The sequence below is a fragment of the Chiloscyllium plagiosum genome, unplaced genomic scaffold (genome assembly GCF_037043375.1).
Source record: "Chiloscyllium plagiosum isolate Xiang-an unplaced genomic scaffold, Cpla_swu_hap1 HiC_scaffold_2, whole genome shotgun sequence".
Taxonomy (NCBI): Eukaryota; Metazoa; Chordata; class Chondrichthyes; order Orectolobiformes; family Hemiscylliidae; genus Chiloscyllium; species Chiloscyllium plagiosum.
Window position 1 is genome coordinate 115,046,251 of NW_028270140.1, and position 20,032 is coordinate 115,066,282.

Genomic DNA, 20,032 nt, shown 5'->3' on the forward strand with positions numbered 1-20,032 from the left:
TACAGAGGGGTATACCCTAAAGCCCCCTTCCTCGGATAATCTCTCCAACATTGTCCTGTACAGCCAAAACGTTGCAGTGTGTGTGTGTGTGTGTGTGTGTGTGTGTGTGTGTGTGTGTGTGTGTGTGTGTGTGTGTGTGTGTGTGTGTGTGTGTGTGTGTGTGTGTGTGTGTGTGTGTGTGTGTGTGTGTGTGTGTACACATGTGTGTGCACGCATGCACTATTTGGAGACTAACCCCACAAAGGCAGCAGAAATCTTACTGTCGATGTACAGTCTGGCTGCCCCAGCGGGGGACGGGGCTGTGGAACATGGGGGGGTGGGGTGCAGTGTTGGACGGGTTTGGTGGGTGGGGCCGGATGGGGGGTCCAGTGCTGAGTTGGGTTGGGGGCGAGGCGGGCGGAGTTGAGTGGGGATGGGGTGAGCGGGAGTAGGCTTGGACGGGTTTGAGGGTGAGGGGCAGCGTTGGGGGCAGGAGGGGGCGCAGGGCTGGACGGAGTTGGGGGGAGGACAGGGGCGGAGTCTCCCGTGTGGTGTGCTACTGCCTAGCCTCCTAATTGGGGAGCAGACTTTAAAAATCTCCGAGCCCTAGAGGAAAGGCATTGAATCAATTAACCAAATAATCAATTATCTGAGCGAAATCATGCCCACCCACCTCTTGCAAGTCTCTTCGCCTTTCAGGACTAAACACTTCTGTCTGCCCTCTGCCTGTTCAGGTTTTTCCTGCACCATTACATCAAACAGAGTACCTGCTAACTGAACCTCAACTCCGTCATCTTTCTCTTTACTTTTCACTTTGTGCTGTGACTTATGATAGTGAGATCTGGTTACTAGACATTCTGGGAAAATACCAGAATATCTCTGTTTTAACTCCCCAGTTTCTTGGTCTTCCTTGGGCTTCTCCACAACAAAGGGTGTCACTTCCAAATCCTGCCAAATCATTCCCAAGAACAAACTGAATTCTTGGAACTGACACTCTGTCAATCACTGCCACTGTAACTTCCCCAGTCTTAGGTTGGCACTGCAACCTGATCTTACACAGGGGAACATTCAGTTTCTGTCAGTCTATCCCACAAAATACCACACTTTCATGTAAGAGATCACAAAGAATACATATTCGCTCATCCCCTACATTCCTGAAGAAGGGCTTATGCCCAAAACGTCGATTCTCCTGCTCCTTTGATGCTGCCTGACCTGCTGCGCTTTTCCAGCAACACATTTTTCAGCTCTGATCTCCAGCATCTGCAGTCCTCACTTTCCCCTACTATCAGCTTCTGGTTAGATCCTATATCTCTCAAAATTATAACTTCTTGTCCTTCTCCCCCTGTTCGTTCTGAGTAAACTTAACCAACAGAGGCAAATTCTTTGTAGAGATTAGGTACTAACTCCATATCCAGCCTCTGCCCTGGCTGTGCCCTCTCCTGCAGCTCCTCAACTCTTCTTGGGGTCTCCTTTACTAGCTTCACTAATGCCACTGGCTTAGCTTCTTTTACCATATCTTTTCCCACAGTGCCTTTCTTTAACAATCAGCACTACAAATTTATGCGTCCCACTTTACCACAGTGGAAACATCTGAGGCCATTCACCTCCTTTCCACCCTCTTGGGCTTCTTTTTTTACCCAGTGGTAAAATCTTGCCAGTGCTCTCTACTCTTGGTTTAGTATGTACCACCTCCCCTTCTCCCAACTTCTATTTGTCACAGGATGAAATTTTGGCTGGAAACTTGCCTTATGCACCATCATCTGCTAAATCTGCTGCCCTTCTCACTTCCTGAACTTTCTGTTCCTCTACGTGAATTCTTACCATCTCTGGAAGTGAGTTTTTAAACTCCTCCAGCAGAACCTCAAATGTTGTATCTATTTTCAAAGCACTCACCCATCGATCAAAGTGACTATGTTTAATTGTTTCAAACTCAACACAAGTCTGACCTGGTTCCTTCTTCGTGTTTCTGAATTGCTGTCCATATGCTTCTGGTACCAATTCATAAGCACTTAAAATAGCCTGTTTAACCTCTTCATAATCTCTTGACACCTCATCTGACAGTGCAGCAAATACTGCCAACCAATTTAGTCTGAACTAGCATTACCCATAAATCCTCAGACCACTCCAACTGCCTCGTCAATTTTTCGAATGAAATAAAGAAAACTTCAACACCTTTTTCAACAAAATGTGTCAGAGTTTTGACATATTTTTATATATCACAACCTTCTCTTTTAATCTCCATCCTGTTAACTTGACTTTGCTGACTAAGTCGCAACTTCTCAAATTCAAATTCTCTTTCTCTTCCTCCCTTTCTTCTCCTCTCTCTGCTCAGCGAAGAACCATCTCTCTCTTTTTTTACCTCTCTCTCCCTCTCTTCTCTCTCTCTTTCCATTTCTCTCTCCCTTTGTTTATCTTGCAACTACATTTTCTTCAATTGTTATTTAAGTTTCTCTACCTCTACTGCACTTGGCTGTTTCTCTGACACACTTAAGTGTTTGAGTAGCCCTTTTACAATTTCAGCTTTACTTTTGTCATTGGTTAAACCCAAACCTAACTCCTGTTAATTCTAAAAGTATGGCCTTTTCCTTTCCGTCTAAGCTTTCTTGACAAATTTGAGAATCATCTTCAAATCCCAGAACCTCTTCTGCAATTTTAATAGCCATTTCTCTCACTTTTAATTTAATCAACCCAACTCACCGAAATTAAACAAATTGTCTCACCTGTGTTTTATTTAAAGATAAAGGATACTAACCTGCAAGCGTTTAAAGTCTGCTGGGAATTTTTGTACCCCCAAATCTATTCAAATCTGTCTAAACTAGTTCAAATCCTGGTCCTGAGCCCCCAAACTGTTATGACATAGGATAAACTCTCCTGCTTAACTTAAAACCAGCAACACAGAAAAAAAATTATCCCGTGTAGTAATCTGTAAAACTTCGAGTGGCCAAGAACTATGTAAAGTAAAAATTACAATTTGATTTCTTAAAGTATAACAGAGAATAATTAACTAACCACAGTTTACAATTTCTTTCACCTTCCCTTCTATAATACTCCCAATTAAGATTTACAAAACAACACTTCTTATCTCAAAACCAGCAGTTGAAGGTTCTGGTCTTCAGATCTTCCTGTGTCTTCTTTGCTCCTGGTTAGGAATGTCTGCATCACAGGTTACTGATCAAAAAGGGACTTTTTAAAGAGAGATTTTTTTTCAAGCAGTCTGTTACATGCTAGGACTTGGCAGTTATCCTCTCAACTGTTCAACTTTTTCCCCAGTCTTATACCCCAGAGCATCAGATTGTGTCATTGGCTTTTAAGATTGTCAATATACTCAATTCAAGCTTGATTGGAATTTGTTATTTTTTCTGGATAAAATTTAAACTGACTGGCCAAATTCGAATTTGTGATTTTGTCTCATAGCAACTCAGCAAGTGCGGTTTGTTCTGAACTAAATGTGACTTTGTGAATTCTCCAGCACTGGGTGTCCTTCATTCTCTTAAAGGTACATCCACATTGTCACAACAAAAGGTTTAGAAGGACACGAACCAAATGCAGGCAAATGGGACTAGTTTAGTTCAGGAAACCTGGTCGGTATGGATGAGTTGGGCTGAAAGGACTGTTTCCATTCTGTATCACTACATGACCCTGTGACTCAATTGACATAAAACAAAACATCAAAGGTATGAGGAGCAACCTGGAGGTGACTTAGTAAATAAGAGTAATTTTAACAGGCAAATGGCTGTTATGAATGAGCTTTCTATTGACTGAAGCAATAGAGCAGCAGCAGTCTGGAGACCCAGTATGGCCTTGTGTGTTGCCATGCATTTCAGATTCCTCTCTTGAGACTTCAACGGTTGCAAGCGAAGATATGTGCTCTTCCATTAGTGTGAAGGAAGAAATCCTCAAAGATAAAAAGGTGGCCACTGAAGTCAAGAGGAAGTTGATCCCTGCTCATATCAAAATTCAAGTCAATGGGAATTGAGGGGTCAATTCCAAATTTAATGGAATCGTGTCTAATGCAAGGGAAGACAGCCGGTCATGCAGCAACCGAGGAGCAGGAAAATCGATATTCCGAGCACATTCCTAAAGAAGAGCTTATACTCAAACTGTCAACTCTCCTGCTCCTCGGATGCTGCGTGACTGGTTGAGCTTTTCCAGCACCACACTTTTGGACCATATCCTAGTGTCATGTGACTTCTGAAGAAGACACACACCTTGTTGCACAATGTCATAATTTTCAGACCTTACAAAAATGGGAACATTGTGGACTGTGAGAAGATTAATGTAGAATTTCAAAAGAATGTGGGTGGAATGAATGAACAAATTGCCCTCCAAGATACTCATCATCCAAATTTGGAAATATATCGTCATTCCATCACTATCAAAATTCTGTCATTTGCTCCCTAACATCATTGTGGGTCTACCTACAACACACCACCATCTTCTCAAGGGCAGCTAAGGACAGGCAATAAAATCTGGACCAGCTGATGCCCACACCACATGAACGACTAACAAAGAAAGTAGCAAGTGATGTTCAATGTGGAGAAGTGTAATGTAATTTGTTTTGGTGGATGGAACAGGGAAAGAAAATTCTAGCAGGGATGTGATTACACTGGAGTGGATGCTGAGGAAATTCACCAGGAATTTACCTGGGATGGGAGTTTCAATTCTGAAGAGAGATTGGACAGACTGGAGTTATTTTCCTTAAAGCGGAAGAGATGGAGTTGGGTCACGATTGAAATGTAAATCATTGCAAGGGGCACAGACAGCAAGGAACTTTTTTCCTCAGTCAAGAGATTAATGACCGGGGGCACAGAGTTAAAGTAAGAGGCAGGAGGTTTATAGGGATGTGAAGAAAACTTAATTCACCCAGAAGCTGGTGGGAATCTAGAGCTCATTATCTACAAGGATTGTAGAGGGAGAAACAGTCATAATATTTAAGATTTATTTCGATGCAATGCCAAGGCATATAAGGTTATGGACCAAGTGCTGGAAAATGGAACTGGAATAGTTTGGTGGGTTTTTATGACTCATACAGAGTTAATGGGTTGAGGGCTGTTTTCTGTGTTGCAGACCTCTAAGAGTCTAAAACATAAAATAAGGGATATAACTCAAAGAGCTGCAGGAGCGAACATGGGTATGCGTGGAAATTAGTCAATGAAGTTGGCAGGACAGGTTGAAACCACAATGAATGAAAAATCCAGTACGCTAGGCTTTATTGACAGGGACAAAGAGTATTAGGGAAATTATGTTCAGTTTGAATAAGACACCAATTTGGCCTCAGCTGGAGTTTTGTATCCAGTTCTGGATACCATACTTAAGGAAATATCTGAAGGCATTATAGAGAGTGCAGAAACAATTTACAAATAGTTCCAGAAATTCTTCCTAAGACTGTGAGAAATTACAGAGAGTTGTGAACACAGCCCAGTCCATCATGCAAATCAGCCTTCCATCCAATGGCACCATTTAGCCTTCCTACTCAGGAAAGCAAGCAACATAATCAAAGACCACTCCCACCCTGATTATATTCTCTTCCCACCCTCTTCCATCGGGCAGAGGATGTAAAAGTATGAATACATATAAGAACGGATTTGAGAACAGCTTCCTCCCTGCTGTTATCAGACTTTTGCATGGACCTTTCAAATGCTAATTCTGATCTCCCTCTCTGCAGCTAACACTGTATACTCCACTCTGTTCTGCTACCCTGATGTATTTTGTATGGTACAATCTGCTGGTAGTGCAACCAAAACAACATTTTTTACTGTATCTTGGTACAAGTGACAACAATAAATCTGACCAAAGCAAAGAAGTTGGAATTTCAGTTACAAAGGTCGCTTGGAAAAGTTGGAATTCTTTTTTTCGGAGAAGGTTGTGAGGAGATTTGATAGAGGTATTCAAAACCATAAGAGCTCTCGATAGAGCTAGACGGAATTATCATTGACAAGAAACAAAACTGGAACGAGCTTATAAATACAAAAACAGAGAATGCTGGAGAAACTCAGCAGGTCTGACAGCATCTGTTGAAAAAAAAAGCAAAGTTAACTTTTCGAGTCTAGTGACCCTTTATCAGAACTGAATGCAACTGGGTAAGGGTGGTATTTATGATGGTTAAGAGGATGGGGATTGCTTAAGGGGGAGAGAGGTGGAGTGAATAAAATACATGGAAACCGTGCCCAGAGAGAGACATATAAAGAAGAGCGAGACAAAGAGTTTGTTGATGATAAGCTAAGAGGGAGATAATGGTGAATAGGGCGCCAAGTCAGAAGTGTGACAAAATACGCTCCACTTGCTTTGATTTGTGCAGCGAGTTCCAATAGCTTCCAAAAAGCTTGGCATTATCTAGGACACACCTAGATAGTGCCCCATCCACCACCTTAGACAATCACTCCCACCACCTCTGGAGGCACAATGCCAGCAGTGTTTACCATCTCCAAGATACACTGCAGTAACTCATTCAGACCTTTCTGTGTACCTACAATTTCTACTCACTGCAAAAATAAGGACATTACACACATGGAAAACACCACCATCTGCAAATCCTACTCGGAGCCTTGCTAGTGATTCTTACATCCCACATCCCGTGCTATCTGCTTCTGCCTGTAGTTACCCTTCCCAGGAAAACTGTTGCCATGGTATTGCACATCCCATGATTGAATAGAAAAAAGAAATCTGTAGGGTCATTGAGAGTGAAGTGTATGGACATGACATGTCTGTCTACCTGCAGCACAGTTCCCATTGCAAAACAGTCAGCTCGTCTAGGCAATGCAGGAGTGAGAGAGAAAAAAAGGGAGACCCCAAGGGGTTCTTATTGTATCTGAAGTGACACATTTTTCCATCCATTCCCAGAAGCAACAAACAAATCCTTTCTGGCCCGAATCTGCTGGCTGAGCCATAGGTTAAAATTACAGTCAGACTCAATGTTGTCATCAGAGCTTAATCTGCTTATTTAACGACAGAACCCTCTGATCCCAAACAGGAGCTTGCTTGCTTCCTCAATGGGGCAAATTAAAATCACAACCCACAGAAAGGCACCGGGATGCCAAGTGGGCTAAATTACTACAGCAATTTTAAGCGGCCATCTGCTCTTGCTTCATATGGGAGCTGTTGTAATTGTTTTCCACGGTGAATTTTCAATTAAATTGAAAAGACAGTGGAACATTCATCAGGATATGTATTTCTTTAACACTTCAGATTTGTCTGGAGAAATGAATTGAACATTTTGGAATAATATAAATTATATTTACCTGGCTTACGTCACTGGTCCATGCAGCTTTTTCCTGTCGAGACGGGGCTAGCAACACAACTGTGAACGGTGGGGCATCAGCTGATTCAACCACAATTTTGAAATCTAGATGCCCAAAAACCTGACCAGAGCCTTTCGCTATAAAATATAAATGAAACTTAATCCATGAAAAATTATTTATTGCATAAAGTAGCAGCATGGCTTTCGATAAACCTAAACAATGAAACTCCCATAAATATATTCCAAGTATAAATGTTAACAGCTAATCATTTCCTTTGGTCTGTATCACCCCACCGGTTAATTGGAAGAAATTTTGTTGACAACAGTCACAGTTGACAAGTTTTTAACTCTAAATCTCCAGACGTACATCAAATTGACTCTTTACTATTTGCAGATCTCATCAACTCTTCCCATTATTCAAAATCTGTCCAATTTCCTCAGAGATTCTGTGGTTTAAATCATTGTTTGGTGTGGTACTGAGCCTGAACAGGAGCTTTTGAGAATGGTCCCACCTCCACCATTTACTCAAGTGTTGGAAGCTGCTGGAAGTTCCACCTGCTTCTGACAGCACAACAAATTGTGGAACTTTTCCCCCGATTTCCTGGACTAGTAACTGGCTGTAATATTCTGGGGAGACAACATCTACGTTGCATCAGGAAAAATAAATTCTACAGGCAGATTTCTCAGAATGTTAATTTGGAGCATTTAAAGCAGGGTGATGAAAATTCTGCCTACAGTAGACACTGTATATATTTTGTTAAAAATGTTCAATTGCAATCAACTTCTTGTAAAATACTAGGTAAAATTCTTGTAAAATACAGAATGCATTCTATTATTGTAAAAAGTAAATTGAGGAATCATTAAAAGCTCAGTATTTACAGCATATCATTAAGATTCCTTGTGTACTCACATTCATCTTCACTTGAATCAGGTTCTTCTATTAGGGTGCAGTCTATCAAAGAAATCACACCTCCAGTCTGAAGCAAAGAGAAAAATGATTTAAAACAAAATCTTTTTACAAGATCCTATTTTGATTATTTCTGATATCTTCTGTCTAGTTTTATAGATTCATGGCACAGAATTCTATCATTTGATCACTATGCAGAAGTAAAGGAGAATGGTTAAAAATGGACTCATCTGGATTTCCTGAACCTTTTAACCACCTGGAACATGCACCAATATAATAATATCAATACAGTAATATGGATTGTTTGCCTTACTGACCATGAGATTGTGCTTTTGATTAATCTAGATAAATGTTCTGGTTGATGCACAGCAGCACATCTTTCATACCGGATTTAGCCTTGACTGTACTTGTGAGGCAATCTCTCAACGGTGTTGCTGGCTCTCAGATCTGTGCAAGTGCTGCATAACCGCAAAGTGCAATATGTTTTTACCTCTCATATCATATTCAGATATAACATTATATTAAAATTAAAACAGATATAATACTAAGTAAAGTCACAATTGTTTCTGAGAACCTTAGAGTTGCTCTCTCATTAAAGAGGGAAATGACCGACAATGGTTTAACCTGAGAGTCACTACACCTGAGGTAAGGGGCAAGGTTGAAAAGGAGAGTCTTTCATATTAACCTCAGCTATTGTGGGAATTGAACCCATGCAGTTTGCATCAGGAACCAGGTGTCTAGCCAATTGAGCTAACTGTACCCCATACAGTCTTCTCAAAGGCAACGAAGGACAAGTGCCCAGTCAGGGACGCCCACATCCCATGAGTCAATGAAAACAAATTGACATGACACTTAGTACACTACACAGTCATTATGAGACTTGACAAGCAAGGAAACTGATCAAACAAACTAAAATAGAAATTGCTGGAGAAACTCAGATCTGGCAGCAGCTTCTACAAAGAGAAAACAGAGTTAAAGTTTCAAGTTTAGTGAAATATTCTTCAGAACCTGATTATGTGGCTTAATTCATATCAAAGAATTTCCAAAGCCAACGATGCTATGTACTCAAGATCATCCAATTAGATCATTTGCATCTTTCACTGAAATAGTCAGACGGTGAGCTGTTTTAATAAAAAGCCTCAGTTGCTATGGCAACAACTATAAAAGTTTCCTTTAAAGTTTTCCCAATGACCTGCGAATAACCTTCTCAAGGGCAGTTCGGGACAAGCAATAAATCATGGCCCAGCCAGCGACACCCACATCCGCTGAATGAATAAAACAAAACAAAGAAAACATTTGAAACTCAAGCAAGTAATCTATTTTAATTAAATGCTCATTTCCATGAACTGGTGAGATATAAATATTCATGACATTTCTCCTCAATGAAAATTCCTGAAAGACAAAGAACATATCTGGAGATGTTTTTTTATATATATATGTGCAGCAGGGAGGAGGAGTATTCTCCCAGCTGCTACTAGAGGAAACTTACCTTGAAAATAAGTCATCTAAAGTACCTGATAGGAGCTAACTGTCAGGGTGACTGTTTCTTACAAAACTCAGCAAGTCTGGCGATAAATTTGGAAGACGTTCAGTGACTTCAGGAAAGTCCAGTACTACCCTGAAAATTTCTATAGCTTCATCCAACCTGCTGAATCCAGTGCCTGCAATTGCACTGTTATGTTCTTCAAGTCATTTAGGTGGATATATGATCATTTAGAAGAATGGGACACATACAAGATCCAATTTCTGTCTGAGATTTATGTTGTTCTCAAACTTTAATGGAAATTCTGCTAGTCCATTGTGGTACATTTGCAAGATGCACTTTCCTGGACTGCAGCAGGGAGCTGATCTTCGGCAACAATATCATGGAGCAAAATTCAGAGTCAAAAGGAATTAAATCACCGAATAATGAAGTGGTCTTCACTCGTTTCTTACTTGAAGCAGTCTGCTAGGCACAGTGCCCATCTGAATCTACTTTTAACCAGGCTTTTAAACACAGATGTAATACTTGTGCCCAAACTAAGCAGTTCTTATCTAGTTATGCAAATTGAGTCCAAAGCCTGTTGCAGAGTTCCCCCCCCTCCACCACCGCGCGCGGACACACACACAATGTCAACTTTCAAGCAGAAAAGGGTGGAACATGCATGGCAGTCCTTTTACCTTTAAAATAAAGAAGCTTAATCAAAACCTCTTCAAGGGCTTGATAGAGTTTTCAAAGAGATGCTGCATCTTTGTTTATATAGGATTTAAACGCTTTGCCAAAAGATGACTTCTGTCTGTCTGCCTCTGGCCTGTTTCTGCTTCATCTGGCATCTGCTGACCTCACCAGACTACCCTCACTTGCTGTGTCTACATCGAACAAATTTCCCACAATGGCATTTAGTTTGTGAGTTTTAATATGACAGAAAGGTGAAAGTTTGATTGAGACTCCTGACTGCCACATTGCTATCAAAGTTTCCCTCCATGTGTAAGTAACTGAGTTTGTAGATGTTGGAGTGGGACACGATGCAGATGATCATACTGGCTGTGAAGAAGTTGGAGACATAACAATGGAGAGAGGACATGGCCTTGGCTGCCATTGGGTGTATTGTTGCTGCCATGGTAGAGATTGGCCTCCATGGGCACAATTTAATGGTCCACCTTTGGAGGGTTTGCAGGTAGAAGGTTTTATTAAATTACTTAGTCAACTTTCTCACCATCCTCCAAACTGCCCCCAATTGTCCTTAATTAACAAGGGAAAAACAAAATCTGGGATGGCACTCTCACCTTCACTCCAGGTGAGGCTGGCTTTTCAGTGGCCAATCAATTGCCATTAAAGGAGCACTTCTCATCTGGCCTGAATGGTTATGGTCTGCAGGGGGGAAGCTCAGCAAGATTCAAGATGGCAACAGAGTAGCAGGGCTCATCCACTCCTGCATGCTTTTGTTCTTCTTTCTCTTTTTACTTCTGTTCTTTCTCTTTCATTTTTTTTCTTTTGTTTTTCTCATCCTTGCAGCCATTTGCAGCAGGTTCATTGGCAAAATCAGTGAGGCAGCTAGAGCGGGCAGTACGTAGATTGGTACTAATTGTTGGAGATGGCGGAGGACATGGCTCCTCACAATGACTGGCAGCAGGGTTCGGCAGCAGCAAAGTTCCTCTGGCAATAGGAGGCAGAAGTTTCAAGATGGCAGCAGCAGCAAGGCAACCTCTCAGAGGAGGATGGCAGGAGCGCCTGGTCTAGCAGGATTCTGGAGCTGGGGATTCTTGGTTGCAGTATGCCCAGAACAGGGATTCCTGGCATCATTGAGGCAGCAGCAGAGCCAGGGACTCCTGTTTGCTGGCAAGGTGGGCCCAGCAGTGAAGAGATGGCACCTAAAGAATGGTACTCGTATACTGGTGGATCTGGTACAGGTGATGGTGAGATGGTACAGGAGGGGAGGCAGTGTAGGAGCCAGCTCAGGGATCAGGACTCTCTTTCAATAATTCCTTTCTCCTATTTATTCTTTGACTATTCAAAATGGGGCCAGATTGTGACAACTGTTGAAGCTTTGTTTTACTGTATTTTACCATATCATTCACTGTAAAATGCAAGTGACAATAAATAAATCAATCATCAGCAGCAAAACTTGCTGCTCAGAGCTTGAATGAGAGAAGTAGTGGGAGGATAGAGAATGGAGGAAGAGGAGGAGCAAGATCAAGGGGAGTGGTATCCTTCTCATCGCCCATGACAACCAGCATAGGCAAAAACTCAGTGCCCCATCATTACAGAGTAAACACAGCTCCAAAGCAAGCCTTTTTAGTCATCGCCAAGCAAATCAGCCAGGATTTGCACATACATTTGGTGAGATAATGGTCAGTGCAGTCTTCCTTTCTTGACATTACGTATCCACATAACATTGCTTGCAGTCAAAAATGCCCTTTGAAAATATGGATGTGTGGTTTTTAAGAGTAGAGGTGCCCTCAGAGGCAATGATGACGTTAAAATATGAGGCTATTCAAAGCAGTCGAGATCCCTTGGGATAGGTTACACACCTCCAACTGAATCCCTACAGTGTGGAAATAGGCCCTTCAGCCCAACAAGTCAACACCGACCCTCTGAAAAGTAACCCACCCAGACCCATTCCCCTACCATCCTATATTTACCCCTGACTTAATGCAACTGAGCTACACATCCCTGAATACTATGGGCAATTTAGTTTGGCCAGTTCACCTGACCTGCACATCTTTGGATTGTGGGAGGAAACTTGAGCACTCAGAGGAAGCCCACACAGACACAGGGGGAATGTGCAAACTCCACACAGGCAGTCGCCCGAGGCTTGAATCAAACCTCGGTCTCTATTGCTATGGGGCAGCAGCACTAACCACTGAGCCACCATGCTAAGAATTACATTAATACATAGTCAGTTTGGTACACACTGATCAGTCTGTTCTCTGAACCTCCAAAATAGAGATAAGTTCTAGATAAGTAGAGAATACAGTTTTGCATGTTGCCTGAAGTAAATATATCTCCAATTGTTTCCCTATTTAGATCAAGAAAAATATTAAATGAGAAGTTAAAAAATGTTTCACTAGCTGGGTATGTGTTTGTACAGTCCAAATATTTCTCCAAGCATTTTAAGTATTAACTTATGCACAGTCTGTATGCTTGAGAGATATTACTGGATGCAACAAAAGTTAATGAGAAGTGAAGGTCACCTTCAAGAGATGCAGCTTTCCTCCCGAACTTCTTGTGCAGATTAAGAAATGTTTTGTGAATAAGAAACACTGTCTCTCTCCTTCTTTCTTCAACGACAGGGAACCTAAACGAACCTTGGCAAGCTTTCCTCTCTCCACTGAAGGGAGCTGTATGAGGGAACCTGGAATGTCAAAAGAACTCAGATCAGTTGCTATACTCGGAAGAATACTGAAAAGGCCACGTGCACTGAATTTGTTAATTGTGCAGATTTTAATCAGTGTTCAAATAAGAAAACAAAGTCAAGGGGAAAGAAAGTAATGCAACTGCTTGATTTGTTAGAATGATCCAATGACCAGCTAAACTATCTTGTGTTGGGTCAGCTGTGTTCAGGACAACACATCAAGTCAAGCTGCCAAAGTCTTACCGTAGGGCTGCTTTCACATTAGAAAGAGACGACTGCTGGTGATTTAACCTGAGGGCAACCCAACCAGAGGTGAGGGGAGAGGTTGGGAAGGACAGTGCTTCATGGTAACCTCAGCCAATGTGGGGATTAAACCCATATTATTGACATCACACTGTTTCACAAACACATCCAGCTAACTGAGCTAAATCAACACCCAATATAACACATAAGCACCACCATCCTGTAAATTTTGAAGAAAATACTTATCTGAATATGGAGCCAAAAGGAATGGTTTGATATGTTCTACTACAGAGCCATAGGTTGTGTCAGCTCTTGCTCATCTCCTCTCCTTATGATCATGTTCCCCTACCACCTCACTACACCACATATTGAACATTACCGTCATCACAGCGCCTCTCACAAGGTCAATGCTAATCCATTGCCAAGCTGCCTACAAATAGCCAGAATAATTCAGTTGCTCACTATTCTTATTTAAATGAAACCAGAGGCTCACTTAATTGTTCCTCACACCAAGCTCAGACTGGTAGGTCAGCATTGGTAACATTTGTGGCTTTTACTCCTACATATAGTATTTACAACACTATAATGCTACGATATCACAGACTTACACATATAGTTTAGGTTCAGTATTGCTGATCTTACTGTATGTTACACATACATGTAGTAGACTAACTTCATTATATAGCGAGGTGACTGAAGATAAGGTAGGCACCTTTACACCAAAAACTCTCATGTCATGTAACTATCTTAAACATCGGGCGGCACGGTGGCACAGTGGTTAGCACTGCTGCCTCACAGCGCCAGAGACCCGGGTTCAATTCCCGCCTCAGGTGACTGACTGTGTGGAGTTTGCACGTTCTCCCCGTGTCTGCGTGGGTTTCCTCCGGGTGCTCCGGTTTCCTCCCACCATCCAAAGATGTGCAGGGTCAGGTGAATTGGCCATACTAAATTGCCCGTAGTGTTAGGTAAGGGGTAAATGTAGGGGTATGGGTGGGTTTCGCTTCGGCGGGTCGGTGTGGACTTGTTGGGCCGAAGGGCCTGTTTTCACACTGTAATCTAATCTAATCTAAATCTGTAATCTAATCTAAATCTAAATGTCTGCGTGGTTTGGAATCTGCGTCATATGACACTAACCAGTTATTAAGTAACTTCATGCCAAGTATGGGAGAAACAAAGGACACCAATCAATTTGGGATTTTGTTTATTCTTTGGTAGGATGTGGACATCACAGGCTAGGCCAACATTTATTTCCCATCCCTAATTGCCCAGAGGGCTGTTAAGAGTCAACCACATTGCTGTGGGTCTGGAGTCTCATACAGGCCGTACCAGTTGAGAATGGAAGCTTCTCTCCCTAAAGGACATTTGTGATCCAGATGGGTTATCCAACAATCAACATCAGTTTCATGCTCTTAATTCCAGATTTTCAATTTAATCCAAATTCCACCATCTGCCATTGTGGGATTTGAACCTGGGTCCTCAGGATCATTATTGGATCATTACTAGTCAAGAGGTAACCACTGGGCCACTGCCTCTCCCCTATTTTCTTTCCTTTTTTTTTCCTTTGTAAGAGATTTTTACTAAATGCACTTTCTGTAACTCATCTTCCTTTAATTGTACTGAAAGTGCAATTTGTTCAAATCTAAATTCAGGTTAATATTGAAATGATTCTCAATCAGGTTAACATTGTGGCCTTTCAGCAAAAGTTGTATACCAGCCTGCCCACATACACCGACATTGTTTATTCAAATTTGACCAACGTTTGACAACACAAAAACAAAAGTTCCAAAAATAAATAACAGACTTAGGAGGGAAGTTAATGCCCTTGTGCTTCTGAAAATGTTATACCATCGCAGTAACCTCAAAGAAGAAGCTGTGAAATCTGTTGTGGTTTAGTGGAATCCCTGAAGGCTTGAGTCAGAAATCCCACACAGAGACAAACTACTTTGGGGATACAAACCGTGTCGAGCCCCTACTGAGCTATTTCTTACCATTTTCCCTTCTCCTGTAAGAGCACATATCCAATCCTATCTCTGCATTCACCTAATGCTATGTCACTGCGAGTATACCACTTCCAAAACATATAGAACTCGATAATCTCCTGAAACAGCTCATTGCCACATGCCAGCATAATGCTGCAAACTGATATCAAGGTCAAAACAAGGTCAACCCACTCCCCCAGTAGACTTTATGAGCAAATACAGGACCAAGTCTGTAAAACTGCAATGACTGTAATAAGACCAGGATAAATAAATGCCGGTCTTTCACTATACGACTTTAAATGTTCTGCCGCAGGAACTGAAGGGTAATCATCTTTGGAGCAGTGTAGTCTCCCTCCCTGAACTATAGCACAAGAGAAACTTAAAATAATCCTTACTGCGAGAAACTGGGAGCAGGTGAAGGTGAATTTTGCTGTTCTCTAAACATTTGCCAAGGAAAGTAATCAAATTTTGCTTCATTATATACATTTTCCATATAATACAACTTGGCAGCCATTCACTGCAAATAATTCATCATTAGGAGAAACACTTCCTCCTAATCTATTCCTCCCAGCCCGCTCATGATTTTAAATACCTCTATCAAATCTCTTCTTAACCTTCCCTTCTCTAAGGAGAATAGTCTGAACAATTTAACTGAAGTCTGTCATGCCTGAAATCATTCTCATAAGTCTTTTCTATGTCATCCCAAAAAAATGACAGAAAATACTGAGCCAAAAAGTAGTATTCTGAAGAAGAATCACATTGAATCTACTATACTAAATCTGTCACCACAAATGCTGCAAGATAGGTGAAGTACCCTTACCTTGCCGTACAAATGTCTGACTTGCATCCAGCAATATGTCACATCCTTCCACAATTGTTCGTTCTATTGCAAGATTTTTCCTAATGTTTTCTGTGTCACTCACTTCATCATGCATTACCCTGAATAAGCAGAACAGTATAGTCAGTAGACAATTTACAGCATTTAATTGCTCTTGCTGCACAGAAAAGTTAGTCACAGCAAATTATTGTAATTAACTGTATACACTTAGGGAGAATTAATATGAATGAAGGTCACTTAGCAAGGGTGAGACTTAGTCAAGAGTATGCTCCATTATTATAAAGTATAATGTGTCTATAATTATAAAGCTTGGCAGAAGTTTCAATGCTATTCTAAGAATAACTGGATAAAGCTTGAGAACCAACTTAATGACTTCAGATCAGTTTCATAATTCTAAGTTATTTAACAATTGCATTCTTGTCTATTCTAGATGAAACAAATAACTAACCATACCATGCTGCAGGTGCCATGTGTCATTATAATAATAATAATAATTTAAATTAAGACGTGTAAATAAGAAAGCAAACATTCCCTCATTTTAATTTTATTCTAAGTGTACAACATAAATTCATGCGATTTGTATAATTTTGTTCTGGTTTTTAACACACTTGATCACGAGGATTTGAAATTGGTCTTCAGTGGTAACACAAAGTAGAAAATAGAAAAATGATGGTTCAACAGAATAGAAAATCATGCAAGTTGGAAAATGGGCTGCCGATTCACTATCATTCACTTTGTACCCCCGTCAAAGATCAATTTTATGCCTAGGCTAAAACTAAATTTGCCTAACAGTGAACTGTGCAGTATTGAAGCTGACCAGAACACTACAAGATCTCGGTGATAAATTCACCAACACTACACAGGCTTTTGTAAACTTCCTTTTATCGATTATTTTAAATAGACAATAACCCATTTTAAAACATTTGTTCTCTGATATTGTATTGCAATTTCTTTGCAGCAACATGTGTAAGTTGTTCTTATCTCTGTATCACCTTCATTTCTCAGTCTGCAAGTGAAAAATGTGTTTCCACAGTCTCAATAAATATAACTTTTGATTTAACATACTACGTGAGGTATCTGAAATAATTACTGAAAATTCAAATCATGCACCCGACCATTCATTTATGCTATATAACGTAATGTTTGAGGTATAAAAGCCCATTAAAGTTTAATTCAATAGCAACTTTGGCATGGGAAACAGTCAACCTGTGGTATTTCAAATGTTGGGAATATATATCTATGTGCATACTGTGTGCAAAATTGGAAAATATGGAACCTTTTGGTCACTTTTCAGATTGAAATGGCTTCTTCCGATGTCATGACTTGGAGATGCAGGTGTTGGACTGGGGTGGACTAAGTTAAAAATCACACAGCACCAGACTATAGTCCAACCAGGCTATAGTAAGCACTAGCTTTCAGAGCACAGCTCCTTCAGCAGGTGATTGTGGAGTATAAGATCATAGGACACAGAATTTATAGCAAAAGCTAACAGTGTGATGTAAATGAAATCATATATTGAAAGAGACCTGGATTGTTTGTTGAGTCTCTCAACTTTTAGAATGACCATGTAGGTTGCAGTTCTTTCATATGTAAATTCCAGAACTTTTAAAGTTACATTCTCAAGTGAACTTTAACAATAGGTGGCATGTTGGCCCATTGAAGGGGTGAGGTGCCCTGTGTGAGGCTGTCTGTGTCCAACTGTTCAGACCGATTCTAAATCTAGAAAAGGGATTTACTGAATCTTCCATGGATTTGTGCAGTTTTTGAGCAAAATAAAATATAATTCTGCAAGTACAAATTCACCCCAAAAACTTATATGTCTGTGTGTGCATGTGGGCGTGTGCGTGCAGGGGGGTATGAGTGTCTGTGAGAGTGTGTATATGTGTATGTGAGTGAGTGAGTGAGTGAGTGAGTGAGTGAGTGTGAGTGAGTGAGTGAGTGAGTAAAGGGCTATAAGTCTGTGAGAGGTGGATCTTCCGTTGTGGTTTCTTTGAAAATGAGTTCCACAGCTTACATTCTGTTTATAAAAAGTCAAATGACTTTGGAGAAAAAGACAATTGAAGCTTTTAGAGAGATAAAAGAAAGAGTTTTTGGTCTTCAATTGCTAGAAATCATGGCTATGGAACAGACTATGACGACTGGTGTGCTGATAGTTTCCTTGCAGCCTTGTCTATATTTTAAGTTATTGAGCCACACAGATGAGAAAGAAGCCCATTAGCCCACTAAGTCTGTGCTGGCCAACAAACACCAAACTACACGAATCCCATTTATCTGCACTTGGTCCATAGCCTACTATGCCTTGCCATTTTAAGTGCTCATTCAGATGCTTATTAAATGTTGGGAGAGTACAGGTAGTTCTCCTATAACAGCCATTTATTGAAGGTGATTTGTCTGTAAGGCGATTTGTGAATTGCCGACCTTTTCTTGTAATAAAGCGAACACACATTTAGGCAATTCGCATTCCCAGCACTAGGAATCACGGTGCATGGAGGACTGGACTCCATGTTAGCATCATATGATTAATTGGCTCGTGCGCTCTCTCGTGAAGGGTTTCATGAAAATATTGTGAAATGATTGTGCTAGTGGACTTGGACAAGTATTGTGAAAATGTCTCTACAGCCTAAGGACAAGAAGCTGGGAGCAATTTGTTAATTTAAAAACTTAAATAGTTAAGATAAGAGTGACATTTCAATGGAATTGACTAACAGTAAAAGGACAGTGTTGAGGAGCAGTTTGAAACTTGGCTTTTTTTTTGTATTAACAGCTTTCTTCGCTCTTTTTGTTTAAAAAATATGTTTAGATGTTAAAGAATATCTGCAGACTCATGTTAATCTCTTTCAGTGACTAATCACTATGGTAACCAACTGCAAAAAAAATACAAGTGCAGAGGCTTGGACATAGTCAGTCAGGAAACTCTGCACATAGAGGGTAAGGAAGAGAAAAGTGGCACATGGTTACTTTTGGTGTGTGTGGAGATGTCCTGAGAAGGTGAGTAGGCTGTGCAGAAGAGATTCAGGGTTAATCAGGGCCAGATATTAGTGAGGATGAGAGTGGGTGGGGAAAATGTTGCAGGAAATGTGGGTAAAGGATCAGAGATAGAGTAAGTGTGAGGTATCATCAGGAAGATGGTGGCATTTCACTGGCAGAGTGAAGATGATCATTGATCTTCTTCCTAATTCTGTGCATTCCTTCAGATGGAAGAGACTGCACTGGCCTGGATAGTAATCCTGGTCCAGGTTGGTGTGGTTACAATAGAATGGTGTCCTCTTTTGGCCTGGGAGAAAAGGATGTCCTGCCTCTGCATCATCTCATTCCCATCAGCAGCATCTCCATGTCCCTGCCCACAGAGAGAGACACCAATTTTCCATTGTCGAAGGCTGATGTCAGGAATCACGCAGGGCAGTTCCAAACTGACAACTCTTGTCTGGGTGCACAATATCTTTTTATAGATGTTGCTGCACCACAAACTTTGGTCAATTCTGGAATATCCAGGAAGTGGAGAGTTGTTTTGGAAATGGCACATGGTGCTAGAATGTGTGAGAGGGGCACTGAAGGGTGGGGTAGGTAATAAAACAGACAGGCTTTATAAAATAAGGTAATATACATCCCCAAGCATCACAATGTGAAACCCTCTGAAAAATTTGACAAAACTGACACATAGCGAAATAAATTAAAATTCAGTCCTTAATCTAACAAGGCAGGTTACATTCTGACTTGTGCAGTGTTACCATTGGATGGGATCAGAAGACTGACTAGAATGTAGTGCAGCCAGTAGGTATAGATGCCAGTGGAGAGTAATCAGTTGAAGATTCTGATGAATTCCACTATATAGTACCATACAACAGGACAGTTACAACAGGTCAAAATTTACTTAGACTATGCAATCGTTCGTGTTAGGCTAACTACTATTTTTGGTTCAAGTTTTAGTGGTATTTGTAGTGGTTCGCACTTTACCCTGTTTTTCCCCATAGGCCCCATATTTCTATTGCACAATTTTCTCTGACACATCATCGC

General features: G+C 40.9%; 1 protein-coding gene across 4 annotated transcripts in view; it reads right to left on the minus strand.

The window, feature by feature from the left end:
- The window catches only part of LOC122559051 (ras-specific guanine nucleotide-releasing factor 2), a 244,258-nt gene that overhangs the window by 114,384 nt on the left and 109,842 nt on the right, over positions 1–20,032 (minus strand). For all 4 annotated transcript variants that reach the window (XM_087999794.1, XM_043708239.2, XM_043708251.2 and 1 more), the window contains 4 exons: positions 16,001–16,119; positions 12,798–12,958; positions 8,127–8,193; positions 7,218–7,354 (listed from right to left, as the gene is read on the minus strand). In XM_087999794.1, the coding sequence (XP_087855920.1) occupies positions 7,218–7,354; positions 8,127–8,193; positions 12,798–12,958; positions 16,001–16,119 (484 nt within the window). The remainder of the gene's footprint in view (positions 1–7,217; positions 7,355–8,126; positions 8,194–12,797; positions 12,959–16,000; positions 16,120–20,032) is intronic.